Raw genomic sequence first — 15,830 nt, forward strand, 5'->3', positions numbered from 1 at the left:
TCCTTCCCCTCACCCTTGCCTCCTTCCCCTCACCGGTCTGTTCTCCTTGCCTCCTTCCCCTCACCGGTCTGTTCTCCTTGCCTCCTTCCCCTCACCGGTCTGTTCTCCTTGCCTCCTTCCCCTCACCGGTCTGTTCTCCTTGCCTCCTTCCCCTCACCGGTCTGTTCTCCTTGCCTCCTTCCCCTCACCGGTCTGTTCTCCTTGCCTCCTGCCTCTCACCGGTCTGTTCTCCTTGCCTCCTTCCCCTCACCGGTCTGTTCTCCTTGCCTCCTTCCCCTCACCGGTCTGTTCTCCTTGCCTCCTTCCCCTCACCGGTCTGTTCTCCTTGCCTCCTTCCCCTCACCGGTCTGTTCTCCTTGCCTCCTTCCCCTCACTGGTCTGTTCTCCTTGCCTCCTGCCTCTCACCGGTCTGTTCTCCTTGCCTCCTGCCCCTCACCGGTCTGTTCTCCTTGCCTCCTGCCCCTCACCGGTCTGTTCTCCTTGCCTCCTTCCTCTCACCGGTATGTTCTCCTTGCCATTTTCTTGGCTGCTGTAGCTAGAGAGGCAGGGGGTGGGATGCATGGAGCTATAACACCATGATAGAGCAGATAAGCATCATGTGAAGGTTGAATGTGGCACAGAGATGCAGGTTCGCACAGTGCCTAATTCTGCTCTGAGAGAGGCGTGAAGTCAGGTAGAGAAGTGGAGCGTTGATTTCCTTCATGTGGGTAGCGTGACATTTCATCTGCACCTAGCACGTTATTTATTTTATACTAGTATCAAAGCCCATTTTAAAAACGGGCTTTGAAAGGCTTTCCTTTGGGCTGAAAAGCCCTCTCGCGGGCTCTGTGAGGCAGTGAGAGGTCTTGGCGGGCCGAAGGAAATGGAAAAGCCACCCTCCCCCCGCTGTCCCCCACCCTCAGGGCACTTACATGTTTCCTGGGGAGCGTCCAGCAACAATGGCGGCAGAGAGCCCCTGGCTCTCTGGGTGGGCGGGAGCAGGCATGGCCTCTGCGCCCACTCTCCGCCCACTTAGCCCTTAGCCCTTTATTAACAGCAAGCCCGCTGTTACAGATATTTATGTGATATGATTTATATCCCGCCACTCCCATACAGTGGCTCGTGGTGGGTCACAAGGTCATTAAAAATCCCATTAAAATCACCATTAAAAGGACACACTGATACAATGTAAAAATACGCAGCGGAAAGGCGATAAATAACACAAGCCCCACACCCAAGACTAATACCCACTATCGGGGAGGGAGAGGGGGCCTAGCTGGCAACTCCCAGGTGCTAACCCAAGCCCTGGGAGGGGTGGGGCCTGATCTTCCTCACTGCCCCGGCCTCCCCCCAAGACCTGGCGGAAGAGGTCCGTTTTGCAGGCCCTGCAGAATGTGGAAACCTCCCGCAGGGCCCATTTGTCCTGGAGCTCAATCGGCGTGAACTGACGGACTTGAAGCTACAAAGTGATTTTCTCCTGTGTGAAACCGGCGGGAAACTTAAAGCCATTTTATTTTTTTTACTGTCAAGTTTTGCCACTCTCCACCTGCCTGTGGCCTGGCTGGCTTGCTTTGAGTCATCAGGAGCCACTTCCTCCAAAGGGCCCTCCCGGCGGTACACCTGCTCTTTGCTGGTGGCGCTCTCTACGGCCTTGCCTGCGAGAGTGGTCTGGCCTTAGGGCTCCAGGTGGGCTTGTTCTTCCCTCTGTAATCGCCCACATTTTTCGGCAGATCTGAGGACTCGCATGCCGCCCTCTTTCATGGTTCCATGGACAGCTGTTGCAACCTGAGGGCCCTGGGGCTTTGTCATTGAGAGGCGAATGCCCACTGGGGGTGCACAGAAATGCAGGCGCTAACCCTTCCGCGCGTTGATGTGTCTGGTGCTGTAGACCAGGGGTAGTCAACCTGTGGTCCTCCAGATGTCCATGGACTACAATTCCCATGAGCCCCTGCCAGCGTTTGCTGGCAGGGGCTCATGGGAATTGTAGTCCATGGACATCTGGAGGACCACAGGTTGACTACCCCTGCTATAGACCGCTCCCGATTTGCGCCATTCCTCTTTCGCTGTTTTTTTTTTGAGGACAGGTTATATGCATGAAATGTCCTTGCACAGCTGTCTGGGTGTTCTACCCGGGTCGTGTGTTACCTTTTGTACGTGTTTTGATGTGCAGTGTACCTTCCCGCCCCCTCGACACCCACCTCTACAGGATCCTCAAGGCACAGACCCTTTCAGCTGGCCTCTCCCGTGTATCTGGTTTGTCAACCAGACTTACAAGTCCCTCCCTGTGAACCAAGGAGCCCAGCGTGTATATGGGGAGGGCAAATTTCTTCACCTTTAATCCGAACATGTCTCTCTTCCTTGATGCAAATTGTTCACATCTGGATAGCAGTGGGGAAGTAAACACACTGGCGTGGTGGGCCGTGTGTGTTGTGTTTTTCTTCTCAGTGGAACGCAGTCTTCAGTAATCGAACACACATGGACACTTGAGTCTGCCTTGTACCGAATCAAGAGTTTTTGCTCTATCAACATCTGTATTGTCTGCTTTGACGAGCCAGCAGCTCCTAACTGGAGAGACCAGGGATCGAACCTGGGACTTTCTGCATGCAAACCAGATGCTCTGCCACTGAGTCACAGCCTCTTTCTTGTAGCTATTAGTATTATTTAATTTATATTACCCACCACTCCCAAGTAGGCTCATGGCGGTTTACAGATGTCCAGTTGAAACCCCCATTAAAACCCTATTAAAATGGACAAAAATACAAATACAGTAGACTAACAACCCAACAACATGGCAGAAAACCCCCCTCTACCCCCAACCCCTACCCCCACCTCTAGTGGAGGAGGCAGGAGAGCTTAACACCAGGGGGGCCACATCGATCTTCCCCCACTGTCCCAGCCTCAACAGTAGGCCTGGCGGAAGAGCTCCATTTTTCAGGCCTTGTGGAATGTTGGAAGGGCCCGCAGGGCCCGCAGCTCACCCAGAAGCTCATTCCACCAGGTCGGGGCCAGGACCGAAAAGGCCCTGGACCTGGACCTGGACCTGGACCTGGTTGAGGCCGGGAACGACCGGTAAATTCTCACCCGCCCGCAGAGCATAAGGCCCTGCAGGGCGGAGCACAGGGCGATAGGTGGTCCCTCAGGTATGTGGGTCTCAACCCACGTAAGGCCTTAAAGGTTAAAACCATAACCTTGAACCGGATCCGGAAAGCAACTGGCAACCTGATGGGCTTGTTGGAGCACACAGAGCCAGCTGCGATTCTGCCCAGCAGCTGCCTTTGGGGAAGCGAACAAAGGAAGCCAAACAACTATAGAGCCAGTGGCTTGAAAAGGGGGTTCTGTAAAAGTGTTTGTCGCCTGGCAGCGGCTGCAAGCAAAGACACCTGCCCTCGGCTGAGGGGTATCCTTCCCCAGGCCAGCTGGCTGATTGTCCTCCCCTGTACCTTGCCTGCGTTTTTTAAGCCGCCTCTTGAATGAGATCCAACCTTCCTCTTCTGTTAACCTTTGATTAGCCAGGTGGCTGGTGGGGCGTGATCTGCCCGGAATGGCCAAAAGGTGTGTTTTGAACCATCTGGGGATTTGGGCCTGAGAAAACCTACACTGCTGCTGATTCATTGCGGCAGGAATGCTGTTTACTTGCTGCTGCAGTTATGAAGTTATTCCGGTTCCTTCTCTCACCGTCGCTGATTACTCCCTGCTGGAGCCCCAGGGAAGCGGAGATTTCATCTTGCTCGAACTTAAGCGTACGGGTTTCGAGCGTACGGGGACCCACAGTGGCTCTGCAACCAGGCCTCCTTGCAGAACAGGAAGGGTCAGGCCTCTTTAAGAGGGGCTCAGGGCTCTAAAGAGGGGAGTGCTGAGGTCAGGCCAGTACGGTTTTCTGCACCTGGTGGCAGCGCTCTGTGTTGAAAGGAACAGAGCCTCCCCCCCTCACCCTGCACCTACCCTGCCCACATTTCCCCGTGGTGGTTAGCGTACGTGGCTTGGGACAGGAAGACCTGCAGATAGAGCTGCCACTTTCCCATCCCAATTTGGTGGCATTCCACAAGTCACCGGCTCTCAGTCTAACTGACCCACATGGTCTTAGTAGTAGAATGAAATAGGTTATAATCCCATTTTGGGCCACCAAACTGAGTTTCAAGGACCAACCCAAATCTGACCGACCCAAAGCTGTGTCAGATGTTCCTGTTCAAGTTAAAAATTGTTCTGGTTGACATGTCATGATGGTTATATTTGTGATTTGTTATATAATTTTTGTTATAATTTGTTGCGATGTTCTATGTCATCGTGTTATATGTTCTATGATGTTATATGTAAACTGTCCAGAGTCATATGGCAGGGCAGTATATAAATATAAGATAAATAAATAAATAAAAAAGGAGGAAAGGCAGGTTATGAAATGTGATTTCTCCCTCCTCCTCCTCCTCCTCCTCCTCCCCCCCTTCAAAGTCTGCCTTTGCCAAACATCAATAATAACCAGTATTATAAACCAGGGGTAGTCAACCTGTGGTCCTCCATATGTTCATGTACTACAGTTCCCATGAGCCCCTGCCAGCAAACGTTTGCTGGCAGGGGCTCATGGGAATTGTAGTCCATGCACATCTAGAGGGCCACAGGTTGACTACTCCTGTTATAAACCACCGTACCGAACTCAAAAATATTGCCCAGATCAAGTTGTTTTAAGCCCCCTTAATCTCAGCTGAAGTTACCCTCTAGAGCAGCCTTTCTCTATTTTTTTACCATCGGGAAACCCCTGAAATGTTCTTTAAGTTTTGAGAAACCACAGAAGTGGTGCGATCGTGCAGGATGTGGTTGGGAAGCGTCGGCGTGTGCACGTCCACCTGGGGCCCTGCCCCTTCCCCCCCAACCTGCCCATCACTAGTCACTTGGGAGGGTGGGTCAACATGACCATATATGGTCATATCACTAGATCAGGGGTAGTCAAACTGCGGCCCTCCAGATGTCCATGGACTGCAATTCCCATGAGCCCATCAGCGAATGTTGGCAGGGGCTCATGGGAACTGCAGTCCATGGACATCTGGAGGGCCGCAGTTTGACTGCCCCTACCTAGATGAACGTTTAACACATTTAAAATGTTTGAAAAATTAATTAACTCCCACCCATTTGGGAAACCCTTCCAGGGCTGTCAAGAAACCCCAGGGTTTCAGGTAACCCTGGTTGAGAAAGCCTGGTTTAGAGCCAGTGTGAAGTATCAAGCTTGGACTGGGGAGATCTGGGTTCAAATCATGGCTTGTTGATTGATCGTACCTTGCCTAAGTCACACTCCCGCCGTCTCTAACACATCTTCTCCTGCCTTTTGGAGAGTCACTAGAGGGGTGGGAAGACCCCTTTAGGTCTGCTGGAGTTCTTTGGAGGAAGGAGAAGACAAACACAGAGCAGGTTGTGCACTCCATGCTTTGGCCACTTCAGCAAGCACTGAACCCCGAGGCGGCCAGTGCCACGGACGGGAGGTGCAGCCGGTGCCTGCATGCAGGCACAGAGCTCTGCGCCTGTGTACAGGCACACCACCGCCACCCCTCTGCACTGCATCACTGGCTGCCTCAGGCTCACCAAATTTACTGGAGCGCTCAACCCTAGTCTTCAAGCAGTGGCTGGACAGATGCTCATCAAGGATGCTTGAGGCTTATCCTGCATTGAGCAGGGGGTGGGGCTAGATGGCCTGTGTGGCCCCTTCCCACTATAGGATTCTAAGCAGCAGCTGGACAGAGACTTATCCTGGATGTTTAGGCTGATCCTGCCCAGAGCAGCGGTGGGACTAGATGGCCCGTATGGCACCTTCCCATTCTAGGATTCTATGAGTCTAAGCAGCAGCAGCGGCTGGACAGTTACTTATCCTGGATGCTTGAGGTTGATCCTGCATTGAGCAGGGGGTGAGACTCGTTGGCCCTCTCCAGCTAGAGTTCTAAGCGTCTAAGCAGTGGCTGGACAGATACATATCCTGGATGCTTTAGGCTGATTCTGCATTGAGCAGGAAGTTGGCCTGGGTAGCCTGTCTGGCCCCTTCCAGCTCTATGATTCTGGATGTCTAAATGCAGTTTGGTTGAAGCTTGCCTTTTGAAATCCGTGGGGCTTAAAGTGCTCCAGATTGGCTGGATTGCCCTCATTGGTCCCTACTGTAGTCTCCATCTAAACCAGGCCCTGATTCCTTCTCAGACTTCTGAGTGCCTCTAAATAGGCTGCCGCCAAGAGTCTGTAATTCAGTGCAAATCGCCCGTGTGCTCCATGCCTAAACCGATCCAGACAAAATCCATGAACACCATTTTGATGAGAGGAGACAAACCTTTTTTTTTTTTTGGGGGGGGGGGTTAACTCCTAAGGACTCGCAAAACTCTCAAGGGGCAGGGAAGTGCTGGTTTTGCTTATGGGCTTTGTTTTTCTCACTTCTCTCTCCAGGGTGCCGGTACAGCTATTGGAGAGCTGCCTCCCTACTTCATGGCCAGAGCAGCCCGCCTCTCTGGAGCCGAGCCCGACGACGAGGAGTACCAGGAATTTGAAGAGATGCTAGAGCATGCGCAGGCTGCACAAGTAAGCGTGGAATCCCGCAACCGGCAGTGGCCGTCTGAAGCTTTCGCTCTGGCTGGCGAGCAGCAGGGTGCATTTGGGAGGGAGACGATGACAGATGCAACCATCATACACTGGATGGGACCATTGATGCCTCCAGCCCAGAACTGGCTGCTCTGGCTGACGCTGACTCCTCAGGGTCCTAGACAGAGGTCTTTCTTGACCTCTCCTGCCTGAGATCCTCTCAGGTGGAGATGCCAGAGATGGGAGGCATTCATAGTTCATAGCATCACTACTGTTGCTGATTCAAAAGCACAAGTCCTGTGTGTAATGTGCAACCCCCCCCCCCCACACACCCACACACAGGCTTATCCTGCAAGAGCTGGTGTTCTGCGGTGGTTGGAGCATTAGACATCACAGGTTCGAATCCCCGCCTTGCCGTGAAAGCTCACCAGGTGAACTTGGGCCTAGCCTTACATTTTCAGCCTTCCGTAGTTGACAGGGTGAGGACTTCTGTAACTAGCTCTATGTGGGCCTGCCCTTGGCTTTGACCCGGAAGTTACAGCTGGTACAAAATGTGGCTGCCAGGGTCTTCACTGGGACATCTTGGAGGGCCCATATTCCGCCGGTGTTGCGTCATCTGCACTGATTACCAGTCTGTTTCCGGATCAAGTTCAAGGTTTTGGTTCTGACCTTTAAGGCTATACGCAGCCTGGGTCCTACTTATCTGCAGGACCACTTATCTGCTTATGCCCCCCACAGGGCTCTTCGCTCTGCAGGTATGAACCTATTGGTTGTCCCGGGCCCCCGAGATGTCTGCCTGGCCTCAACCCTGGTGGAATGAGCTCCTGGAAGAGCTAAGGGCCCTGTTGGAGTTGTCAGCTTTCTTCAGGGCCTGCCAGACAGAGCTCTTCCGCCAGGCATATGGGTGAGGCCGGGGTGGCATCTTGGGGTTTTTAATCTGAGGATCTTGGAGTTGTAGTTAACTAAGCTCTTCGTGCCTAGGGAAAAATGCAAGGAGGATCTATTGACCCGTTGCTGAATGGAGAGGTGGGAGGAGGACGTAAATTATTACAGATCGCCATCTCGTTGTGTTATTTTAAGGGTATTTTTACGGGTTTTTAATGTGTTTTATTGATTGTAAACCATTGCGAGACATTGAGAGCACCAGTAAATAAATATAATAATGAATGTATGAAAATGAGTAAGTGAGTGAGTGAGTGAGTGAGTGAGTGAATGAATGAATGAATGAATGAATGAATGAATGAATGAATGAATGAATGAATGAATGAAGAGGCAGAGCCTGTGAGTAGCTTTCCCCCCCCTCCCTGGGGAGAAGTAGACGTAAAGCTGCCCACAAAAGCCCTGTCTCTTTAATTGAAAGGTAACAGGATGCTGTTCAAAGGTTCACCTGCCCATTTCCACACATCAGGCTTCAATTAAAGGGACAGGATATTATTCCTACAGTTTGCTGCCAACCCTATGATGCAGAAGGGAGGAGTGTTGTGGCAAAGGAAGAGGAAAAGATGATCAGAGCAGAAAGTGTAAAGAGGCCATCAAATTGCCTTAGGTCAAAGGTGGCCAAACTGTAGCACTTTAGATGTCCATGGATTACAATTCCCATTAGCCCCTGCCAGCAGCTGGCAGGGACTCATGGGAATTGTAGTCGACGGACATCTGGAGAGCCACAGTTTGGCCACCCCTGCCTTAGGTGGTTGTGCTCCTCCAGAGTTTTGCATTCACAAGGCCAACTTTGCAGTCAGAATAAGCATGCCAGATGTCCCTTCCTCTGAAGTCCCTGCATCCCAACTCAGGCGTGAAAAGTTGGGCTACACTAATGAAGAGGAAGGAGGTGGGCTACAGATCAGGCGTTATGGGACAATTCGGGAAAAGAGGGCTATTGGTGGTCGCAGGTGACAAGGCTGGGTGACTGCTGGAAACACCAAGCTGTAGGGCTGTATGTGTTTTGCGGAAACTCCTGTCCATTGTGATAAAGTTCTCCCCCCCCCCTATAGTTTTAGAACCCTGAAAGCTTCTTTATGCAAACTCGATGGCTTGCAGGTAAAAGTGGGGAAGGGAACAGGCAGGTGTTTTGAAATCCAAAAAAGGCCAAGAGCACAATCCATGGAATACCTGCATCAGGGCCGGCCCAGTGACGTGAAACAAAAGGCAAGCTTTTTCATTCCCCTGATCTCTTCCTCAAGCTGGATGTGAGAAAAGAAAGAAAAAACTTAAAAGGCAGATTTTAAGCAGATTTCGAGGTCAGAGCATTCAGAACTCTTCACACCAGCGTACAGTGGACTTGCTGACAGGCTATGGAAAAAATCCGGTTTCAGGTTGCTGCCTGCCGGGAGCTGTAAAAATGAGAGGCAATAAAACACCGTTCATTTGGCTACATATAAGACAGAATGAGACCTAGCAAGTCCCCGTTTTGGCAGTGGTGACTCCTTATTTGAACTTGCACCATGGCATGTTTGGGTTTGCCCCCGTGTAATGTGTGAAGCCATGTAGACAGGAGTGAACCTTGCCAGGATTCTGAGAAGGGTGTCAGACCTTGGCCTAGCCAGTGACAGTGTACTGATGGCACAACCACCACAATGTTCATCCCATTTCCTCTGGGCAGCAAGCCAAGCCTCTCTAGGAGACCCCTTTTTAAAAGTTCTCTGCAGCCTGCAAAGCGCTCTGCATTTTGTACCAGGCTGTCACCAGCCGGAGGGGTGTTGCCATCTTGTCGCCTTGCCACGGGACCGAGGCAGGCAGCTCTGCGTGTTAATCATTTGCTTGACGAGGCACTTCTGCGTTGGCGTGCCAGTAAAGACAACCGGGGGGGGGGGGTGTCTCGTCACAGCAGCAAACCGTAGCATGAGAAGCTGGCGCCAAGTGGCCCATTCACCCAAAAGCTCGCGGGTTACGCACAAAGTGTTCTTTCCCTGCTCCCGTGCCGTTTGGTCGCCCAGCCAAAAAAAATATTAGGCAGTTGCCTGTGTTACTATCAGTGGCTTGCTGATAGTTTACTCTCCCAATGGAGTCTTGTCTTCCTTTAAAGAAATACAAACATGGGAAAAGGAGTGGAAGAGCCAAAACCTCAGAGAAAGAGAGAGAGAGAGCAAGCAGGGTCTGGTTAGGGGCATGATGGAGTGTCCATCGTAGAGAAGACCCGAAGTTGGGTTTTTTTCCTCCCCCATGTGACTCTTGACTTCTCTGAACCTTTGCTGGTTGTGGTTTGTCTGGCCATCACATGATTTCTCTGAAAATTCCCCCTCCCCTCCATTTCCAGTAAACTGTTTGAACAGGGATGAGTCACAGCGAAACCAGCTTCCCTGTAACCACAGAGCTTGTTAAAGAATTTGTCAACGTGGATTCCAGAGGGGGGCATTTTCATTTTATCTTATTTGTAGTCAACCGAAGCTTATAAGCTTGGAGGGGAGGGGGGGGCGGTTAATCTTTTTTGCATCAGGAGTTAGATGGCATAACTTCCTGCCCATGAAAGGGACTTGGGCTGGTTGTGAGTCGAGAGGAGCGGTCAAGGCCATTCAGGAGAAACCCCTCTCTCTTTCTCTCGAAGCATTCCTTAGAGCTCTTGTGAGAACTTACTTTCCACCTTTGAGCATGGAGTTTCTCTTCTGTTTCCCCCCCCCCCCTTTTCTTTGTTGTTTCCTTTTAGCAGAGAGGACAGAGTGCACTGGCCCCTCCCAACCGCCTTCACTTTTTAGAACTCAGTACAGTAGGTGAACGGTCACGGGGGCTGAACCGTTGTCCTGTGAGAAGCGCGGGTCAGAACACGTCCTTCCGTCATCGGAAGCAGAACGGAGCGGGCGGCCTTTGGGGGCTGTTTTAAAATGTTGTCATCTTGATTTAGATTTCGGGCAAACCAGAAGCAGTTTACCTTTTTGGAAAATGAAAAGTGGAATCGGTTCAGATCCCCGCTTGGCCATGAAATCTGTACGAGTCGGCCCCTCCCTCCATCTAACATCCTACGCAGGGTTGTTACAGGTAAAACGCAAGGGAGAATCTCACCTGACGCCTCAAGCTCTTTGCTCTCCAGCCCCTTTCTCTGATCCAGGCTTTCTCAACCAGGGTTTCTTGATAGCCCTTCAAGGGTTTCCCAAATGGGTGGCAGTTAATTAATTTTAAATATATATTTTTAATTCGTTAAGCATTTATTGGGTGATATGATCCTATATAAGAGCCTCTTGTGGTGCAGAGTGGTAAGGCAGCGACATGCTGTCTGAAAGCTCTGACCATGAGGCTGGGAGTTCGATCCCAGCAGCCGGCTCAAGGTCGATTCAGCCTTCCATCCTTCTGAGGTTGGTAAAATGAGTGCCCAGCTTGCTGGGGGGTAAATGGTAATTGAGTCTGCCATGAAAGCGCCCTGTACTGAGTTTGCCATGAAAACGCTGGAGGGCGTCACCCCAAGGGTCAAACATGACTCGGTGCTTGCACAGAGGATACCTTTACCTGTGATGATATATAGTCATGTCAACCTACCCACCCTGCCCAAAGTTGCCAATGCCTGTTTCACACCATAAGGCAAACAACTAAGGCACAGGTAGAGGCCAAGGCCTTCCCCTGATGTCGTTTCTTAGCTGCTGGGCTTCAGAAGTGTGTAGTCCAGGGGCGGCCAAACTGTGTCTCTCCAGAAATCCGTTGCTGGTCAAAGGACTGTAAATAAATGAATTGAATTGATGTCCATGAACTACAATTCACGTGTGCCCCTGCCAGCATGTCCATGGACATCTGGAGAGACACAGTTTGGCCACCCTTGCTGTAGCCTCTGAATATGAATGCACATGAAGATGCCTTAACCCAGGGGTAGTCAATCTGTGGTCCTCCAGATGTCCATGGACTACAATTCCCAGGAGCCCCTGCCAGCGTTTGCTGGCAGCGGCTCATGGGAATTGTAGTCCATGGACATCTGGAGGACCACAGGTTGACTACCCTTGCCTTAACTGAATCAGGCCTTTGGTCTGCCTGGGTCGGCATTACCGTTTCCCATGGTCTCAGGCAGATGTCTTTCAATTCGCCTGCTGCCTGGTCCTTATAATTGGAAATGCCAGGATTGGAGGCTGAGACCTTCTGCATATGAAGCAGGGGCTCTTCCACTGGGCCACAGCCCCTCCATGTGGATACGGAGACATAACCATGTGTGGTCAGGAGCGCAAATTGGCCTTTCCTACAAGGCACCCCTGTTGGAAAATGTTTAGAATCCTGATTGGTACAAAGCAGCCCCCTCTCCATTTCAAGCCATTGGTTAGAAAATTGGGGGGGGGGTCTATGTGTCTCTCTTGTTGACTAAGGCGTGACTGGCACATGGCAGCTAGTCACATGGTTCCCTGGCTGAGAATACGCAACGGCCATTTCAGTCACTGAAAGTCATTGTTTCCAGAGTTGAGGTTCTCTTTCTAGGTGAGCATGAAAATCTGCTCCAGTTGCCCTCTGAATTTCCCCCCCCCCATTTTTTTTTTTTTTACTAAGCAAGGTTGTTTGATTGTCAGATAGGGTCATTTTTGTCCCGGTGGCTGTTTAAGTAGACATGTTTTAAATAGCTTGCCACAAAGTCATTTCACACAAGGAGGAGCTGGAAAGATGGGAGGCTACCATGTTTGAGACAGAGGAAACGTTGCTGCCACCCCTTCCAAAAATAGGCCTTGGGCCCAAGTGCAAATGCTAACTTCTGTCTGCCTTTTGGGAGTCATCCCATCATCCTTTTGCCTGCTGGCTCTTCAGCCCATCTCCCCTCTTTATGAATGGTTTTCTGCCTCTGGCCTCGTGTTGCCTCAATGGGTGGCCACCGGGAGTTCTGTCTGCATGTCCCGCATTCCAGAACCTTGAGGCATGCATTGTGCTCCTGCATGGGTGGATCTGTCTTAACCCTTTCCACCCTTGGGCCACAGCTCTGAATAAGATCAGCCAGCATGGGTCTCTTGGCTTTGCCCCATCGCCGACAGACGACCCTCAGCTTCCTGCTTTGGGCATTTGAGTCGTGCTATTAAAGCAGTCCATAGTTAACAAGAAATAAATGTACAGTCTTCTTGGACCAGTTGCTGGATTCGTTCCATACATCCAGTGCCAACTGCCGGGCACAAAGAAGGACATTTTATCATAGCTGTTTCTGAATTGTCCTTCTCCTGGAGTTACAAACTCTGGTGTCTTCAAGATACCTGATTTTTTATTGTGAACAGGAATCAATGATGGAATCCTAACAAGATTTGCCGGACCGCATTATTTTATTTAATGTTTATCATTAGTAGTAGAAGTAGTAGTGGTAGTGGTAGTGGTAGTGGTAGTAGTAGTAGAGCCTCTTGTGGCGCAGAGTGGTAAGGCAGCCATCTGAAAGCTTTGCCCATGAGGCTGGGAGTTCAGTCCCAGCAGCCGGCTCAAGGTTGACTCAGCCTTCCATCCTTCCGAGGTCGGTAAAATGAGTACCCAGCTTGCTTGCTGGGGGGTAAAGGGTAAACGGTAATGACTGGGGAAGGCACTGGCAAACCACCCCGGATTGAGTCTGCCATGAAAACGCTGGAGGGCGTCACCCCACGGGTCAGACATGACTCGGTGCTTGCACAGGGGATACCTTTACCTTTTTAGTAGTAGTAGTAGTAGTAATAGTGTTCTAAGGCCCTTGATACCAATGGTCTTTAAGGGGGTTTCCTAAATAGAACAAATTTTGAGTCCAGTGGCACGTTTAAAACCAACAAAGTTTAATTCGGGGAGGGCGGTATATAAATGTGAAAAATAAATATAATAATAATAATTGTTGTTGTTGTTAATTCAATTTTTATACTGCCACTCCCAGCATGAGCTGTCTCGTGGCGGTTTACAAATTATAAAACCAATACAAATTACAGAATAAAACATATAAAACCCCTCATTGCAATTACAAATGGTGGCAGCATAACCGAATTCTTGTTCTCTCATGGATCCACCACCCCACTGTTCCCAGACTTGTTTCTTACATAGATGACCCTGGGTGATGTTAACCCGGGGCCCCCCCGATCATAAGGAGGTACGGCGGGAACCTCAAATTGGTAACTCCGGTCTCTGCCCTGGCCTCAACCGAACGCCTGGCGGAAGGGCTCTGTCTTACAGGCCCTGTGGAACCCAGGGAGCTCCGTCAGGGCCCTTGGCTCTTCTGGGAACTCATTCCACCAGGTTGGGGCCAAGGCCAAAAAGGCCCTGGCCTTGGTTGAGGCCATGTGACCCAGCGACAACCAGCAGATTTCTAAGGATTTGTGTGCCTGTATCTGAAGAACTGTGCATGCCCACAAAAACTTTGACTCAGGATGAAACTTTGTGCCTTTGGACTCCAACTTGGTTCAATTGCCTCAGACCAACATGGCCACCCTCCTGAATCTATTTACACGTTAGGAGAGCCAGCATGGTGTAGTGGTTAAGAACAGTGGGGACTAATCTGGTGAGCAGGGTTTAATTCCCCACACCTCCACATGCAGCCAGCTGGGTGACCTTGGGCTAGTCACAGTTCGCTTAAGACTGTTCTCTCAGAGCAGTTTTGTTAGCCTTACTTACTTCACAGGGTGTCTGTAGTGGGGAGAGGAAGGGAAGGGTGTTTGTAATCCGCTTGGGGACTCCTTCTGCTAATGAAAAGCAGGGCATACAAAACCAGCTCTTCTTAAAAACATTATGCTTTGTTGGGAGCCAGTGTGGGAAGGTGGCGCACATGTTAGACAGTGAATTGGATTTGTCTGTGACCCACCAGTCACCCCAGAAGCTCAGGGGCAGCCTGCTTTACTGTGGTGAGGACTAAGTTCTCCCAGGGTTAGAAACTTCTGGAAGCTTTAAGTGCTGAGGAAGGGGCAAATGCAATGTGTTGAGTAGTCTAGTTGAGGAGTTGAAGAAGAGGTTTCTCGAAATACTTGCGACCCCCCGGATTATAACACCCCAGTTAATTTTCTCCCCCTGAAGACTTACGGATGTTTGAGATGTGATTGCAGCCGTGTCCCCAAAAGCAGCAACGGGAAAATCTAATGACTTGTCTTCAAAACTCTATAACCTGTTTCTTAGGAAGCAGATGAGAATATATGAGCTGGCCTGGTTTCATTTCCAGTGAATTGGTTGAGCAATCCTGTGTGATACTTAAGCATTTGTATCCCATCGTAGTCTTCAGGTGCCTTCTCTCTGTCCTGTCAACAATCCTTCACTAACCGAGGGTTGCCTCAGCTCTGAAGGGGACTAAAAAGGCTCATTTAATGTAACCGTGTGGGAAGGACAAGGTTACTAAAGGCTGAATGAGGGCTACAGATTTCCAGAGATTCTTCCAGAGATTTCCAGAGAGGGCCTGATTGTGATGTTTCTAGGTGGGTGGTAAAAATAGGCCTATTATAATGTCTTGGGGGTGCTTCTGAGTGTGAGAAGGTGGTGTGGGGGAGCCACCCCAGGGAATCCATCTGGGGGTCCCGTGGTGGCTGTTGACGGTCTTTTCTGGCTCACAGCTGAATCTCTTTACCTACGGCAGCCCCTTTCAACCTTTTGACCATGGGGGAACCCCTGAAATATTTTTCAGGCTTTGAGGGACCCCACAAGGGGTGACATGCCCTTTCGGAGAAGTGGGTACAGAATTAAGATGCGGGAGCCAGCCAATCGATCAATCGTTTAGCGTTTCCATCATGGAGAAAGAGACAAGGCCTGTAGACCAATGGGGGAAGGGGGCTCCAGTGACTTCTAGTGATGTCAGCGGCCATCTGAACTTTTGAGAAAGGCCACGTAACCCCTGGGGAGCTCTCGCAGAACCCCAGGGTTCCCTAAATCCCTAGATGGGAATCCCTGACGTAGGGTATCGGCCACTTCCTACCTATGCCTCACCTCCTGACCACTTCCTGTTCTTGGTGTTTCTTACCTGTTGACCAAATACACTTTTTCTGAATCTGGCCTTTCTAATCCAGGCTTTAGTCAAGATTAAAATAGTAACCAAACATTACATGTTCAGTATTCTGAAATGCACAGCTTCCGTGGATTCAAGTGGCTAGTCATGTCAGTCTGAAGCAGCACAACAAAATTTGAGTCCAACGGCACCTTTAAGACCGACAAAGCTTTATAAAAATAAACCTTTGCCTGTCTTAAAGATGCCAGCTTTCGTGGAGTGCCCCCAAACTGCAAGGTTAAGGGCAAGCTTTGGATTTCCCACTTGTCTTTTAAAAGAAAGCCCCAGAATCCCAGACCCAACCCTTCACCGTCTTCTTCGAGGCCATTTTAGGAGGTACAAGGAACTATTTTCTGTGGCTTTCTGTGTGGGGGGTGGGCGACGTGTCACATTCTGAACATACCAACCGTTTTATGCTCTTCTGAAGCGGGGCAGGCAAGCAATGAGTTAACCCGGT

General features: G+C 50.5%; 1 protein-coding gene across 2 annotated transcripts in view; it reads left to right on the top strand.

The window, feature by feature from the left end:
- VMP1 (vacuole membrane protein 1) overlaps positions 1 to 15,830 on the top strand; it is a 119,898-nt gene that overhangs the window by 47,638 nt on the left and 56,430 nt on the right. For both annotated transcript variants that reach the window (XM_077311359.1, XM_077311358.1), the window contains exon 7: positions 6,391 to 6,522. In XM_077311359.1, the coding sequence (XP_077167474.1) occupies positions 6,391 to 6,522 (132 nt within the window). The remainder of the gene's footprint in view (positions 1 to 6,390; positions 6,523 to 15,830) is intronic.

Source organism: Paroedura picta, chromosome 15, assembly GCF_049243985.1.
Source record: "Paroedura picta isolate Pp20150507F chromosome 15, Ppicta_v3.0, whole genome shotgun sequence".
Lineage (NCBI taxonomy): Eukaryota > Metazoa > Chordata > Lepidosauria > Squamata > Gekkonidae > Paroedura > Paroedura picta.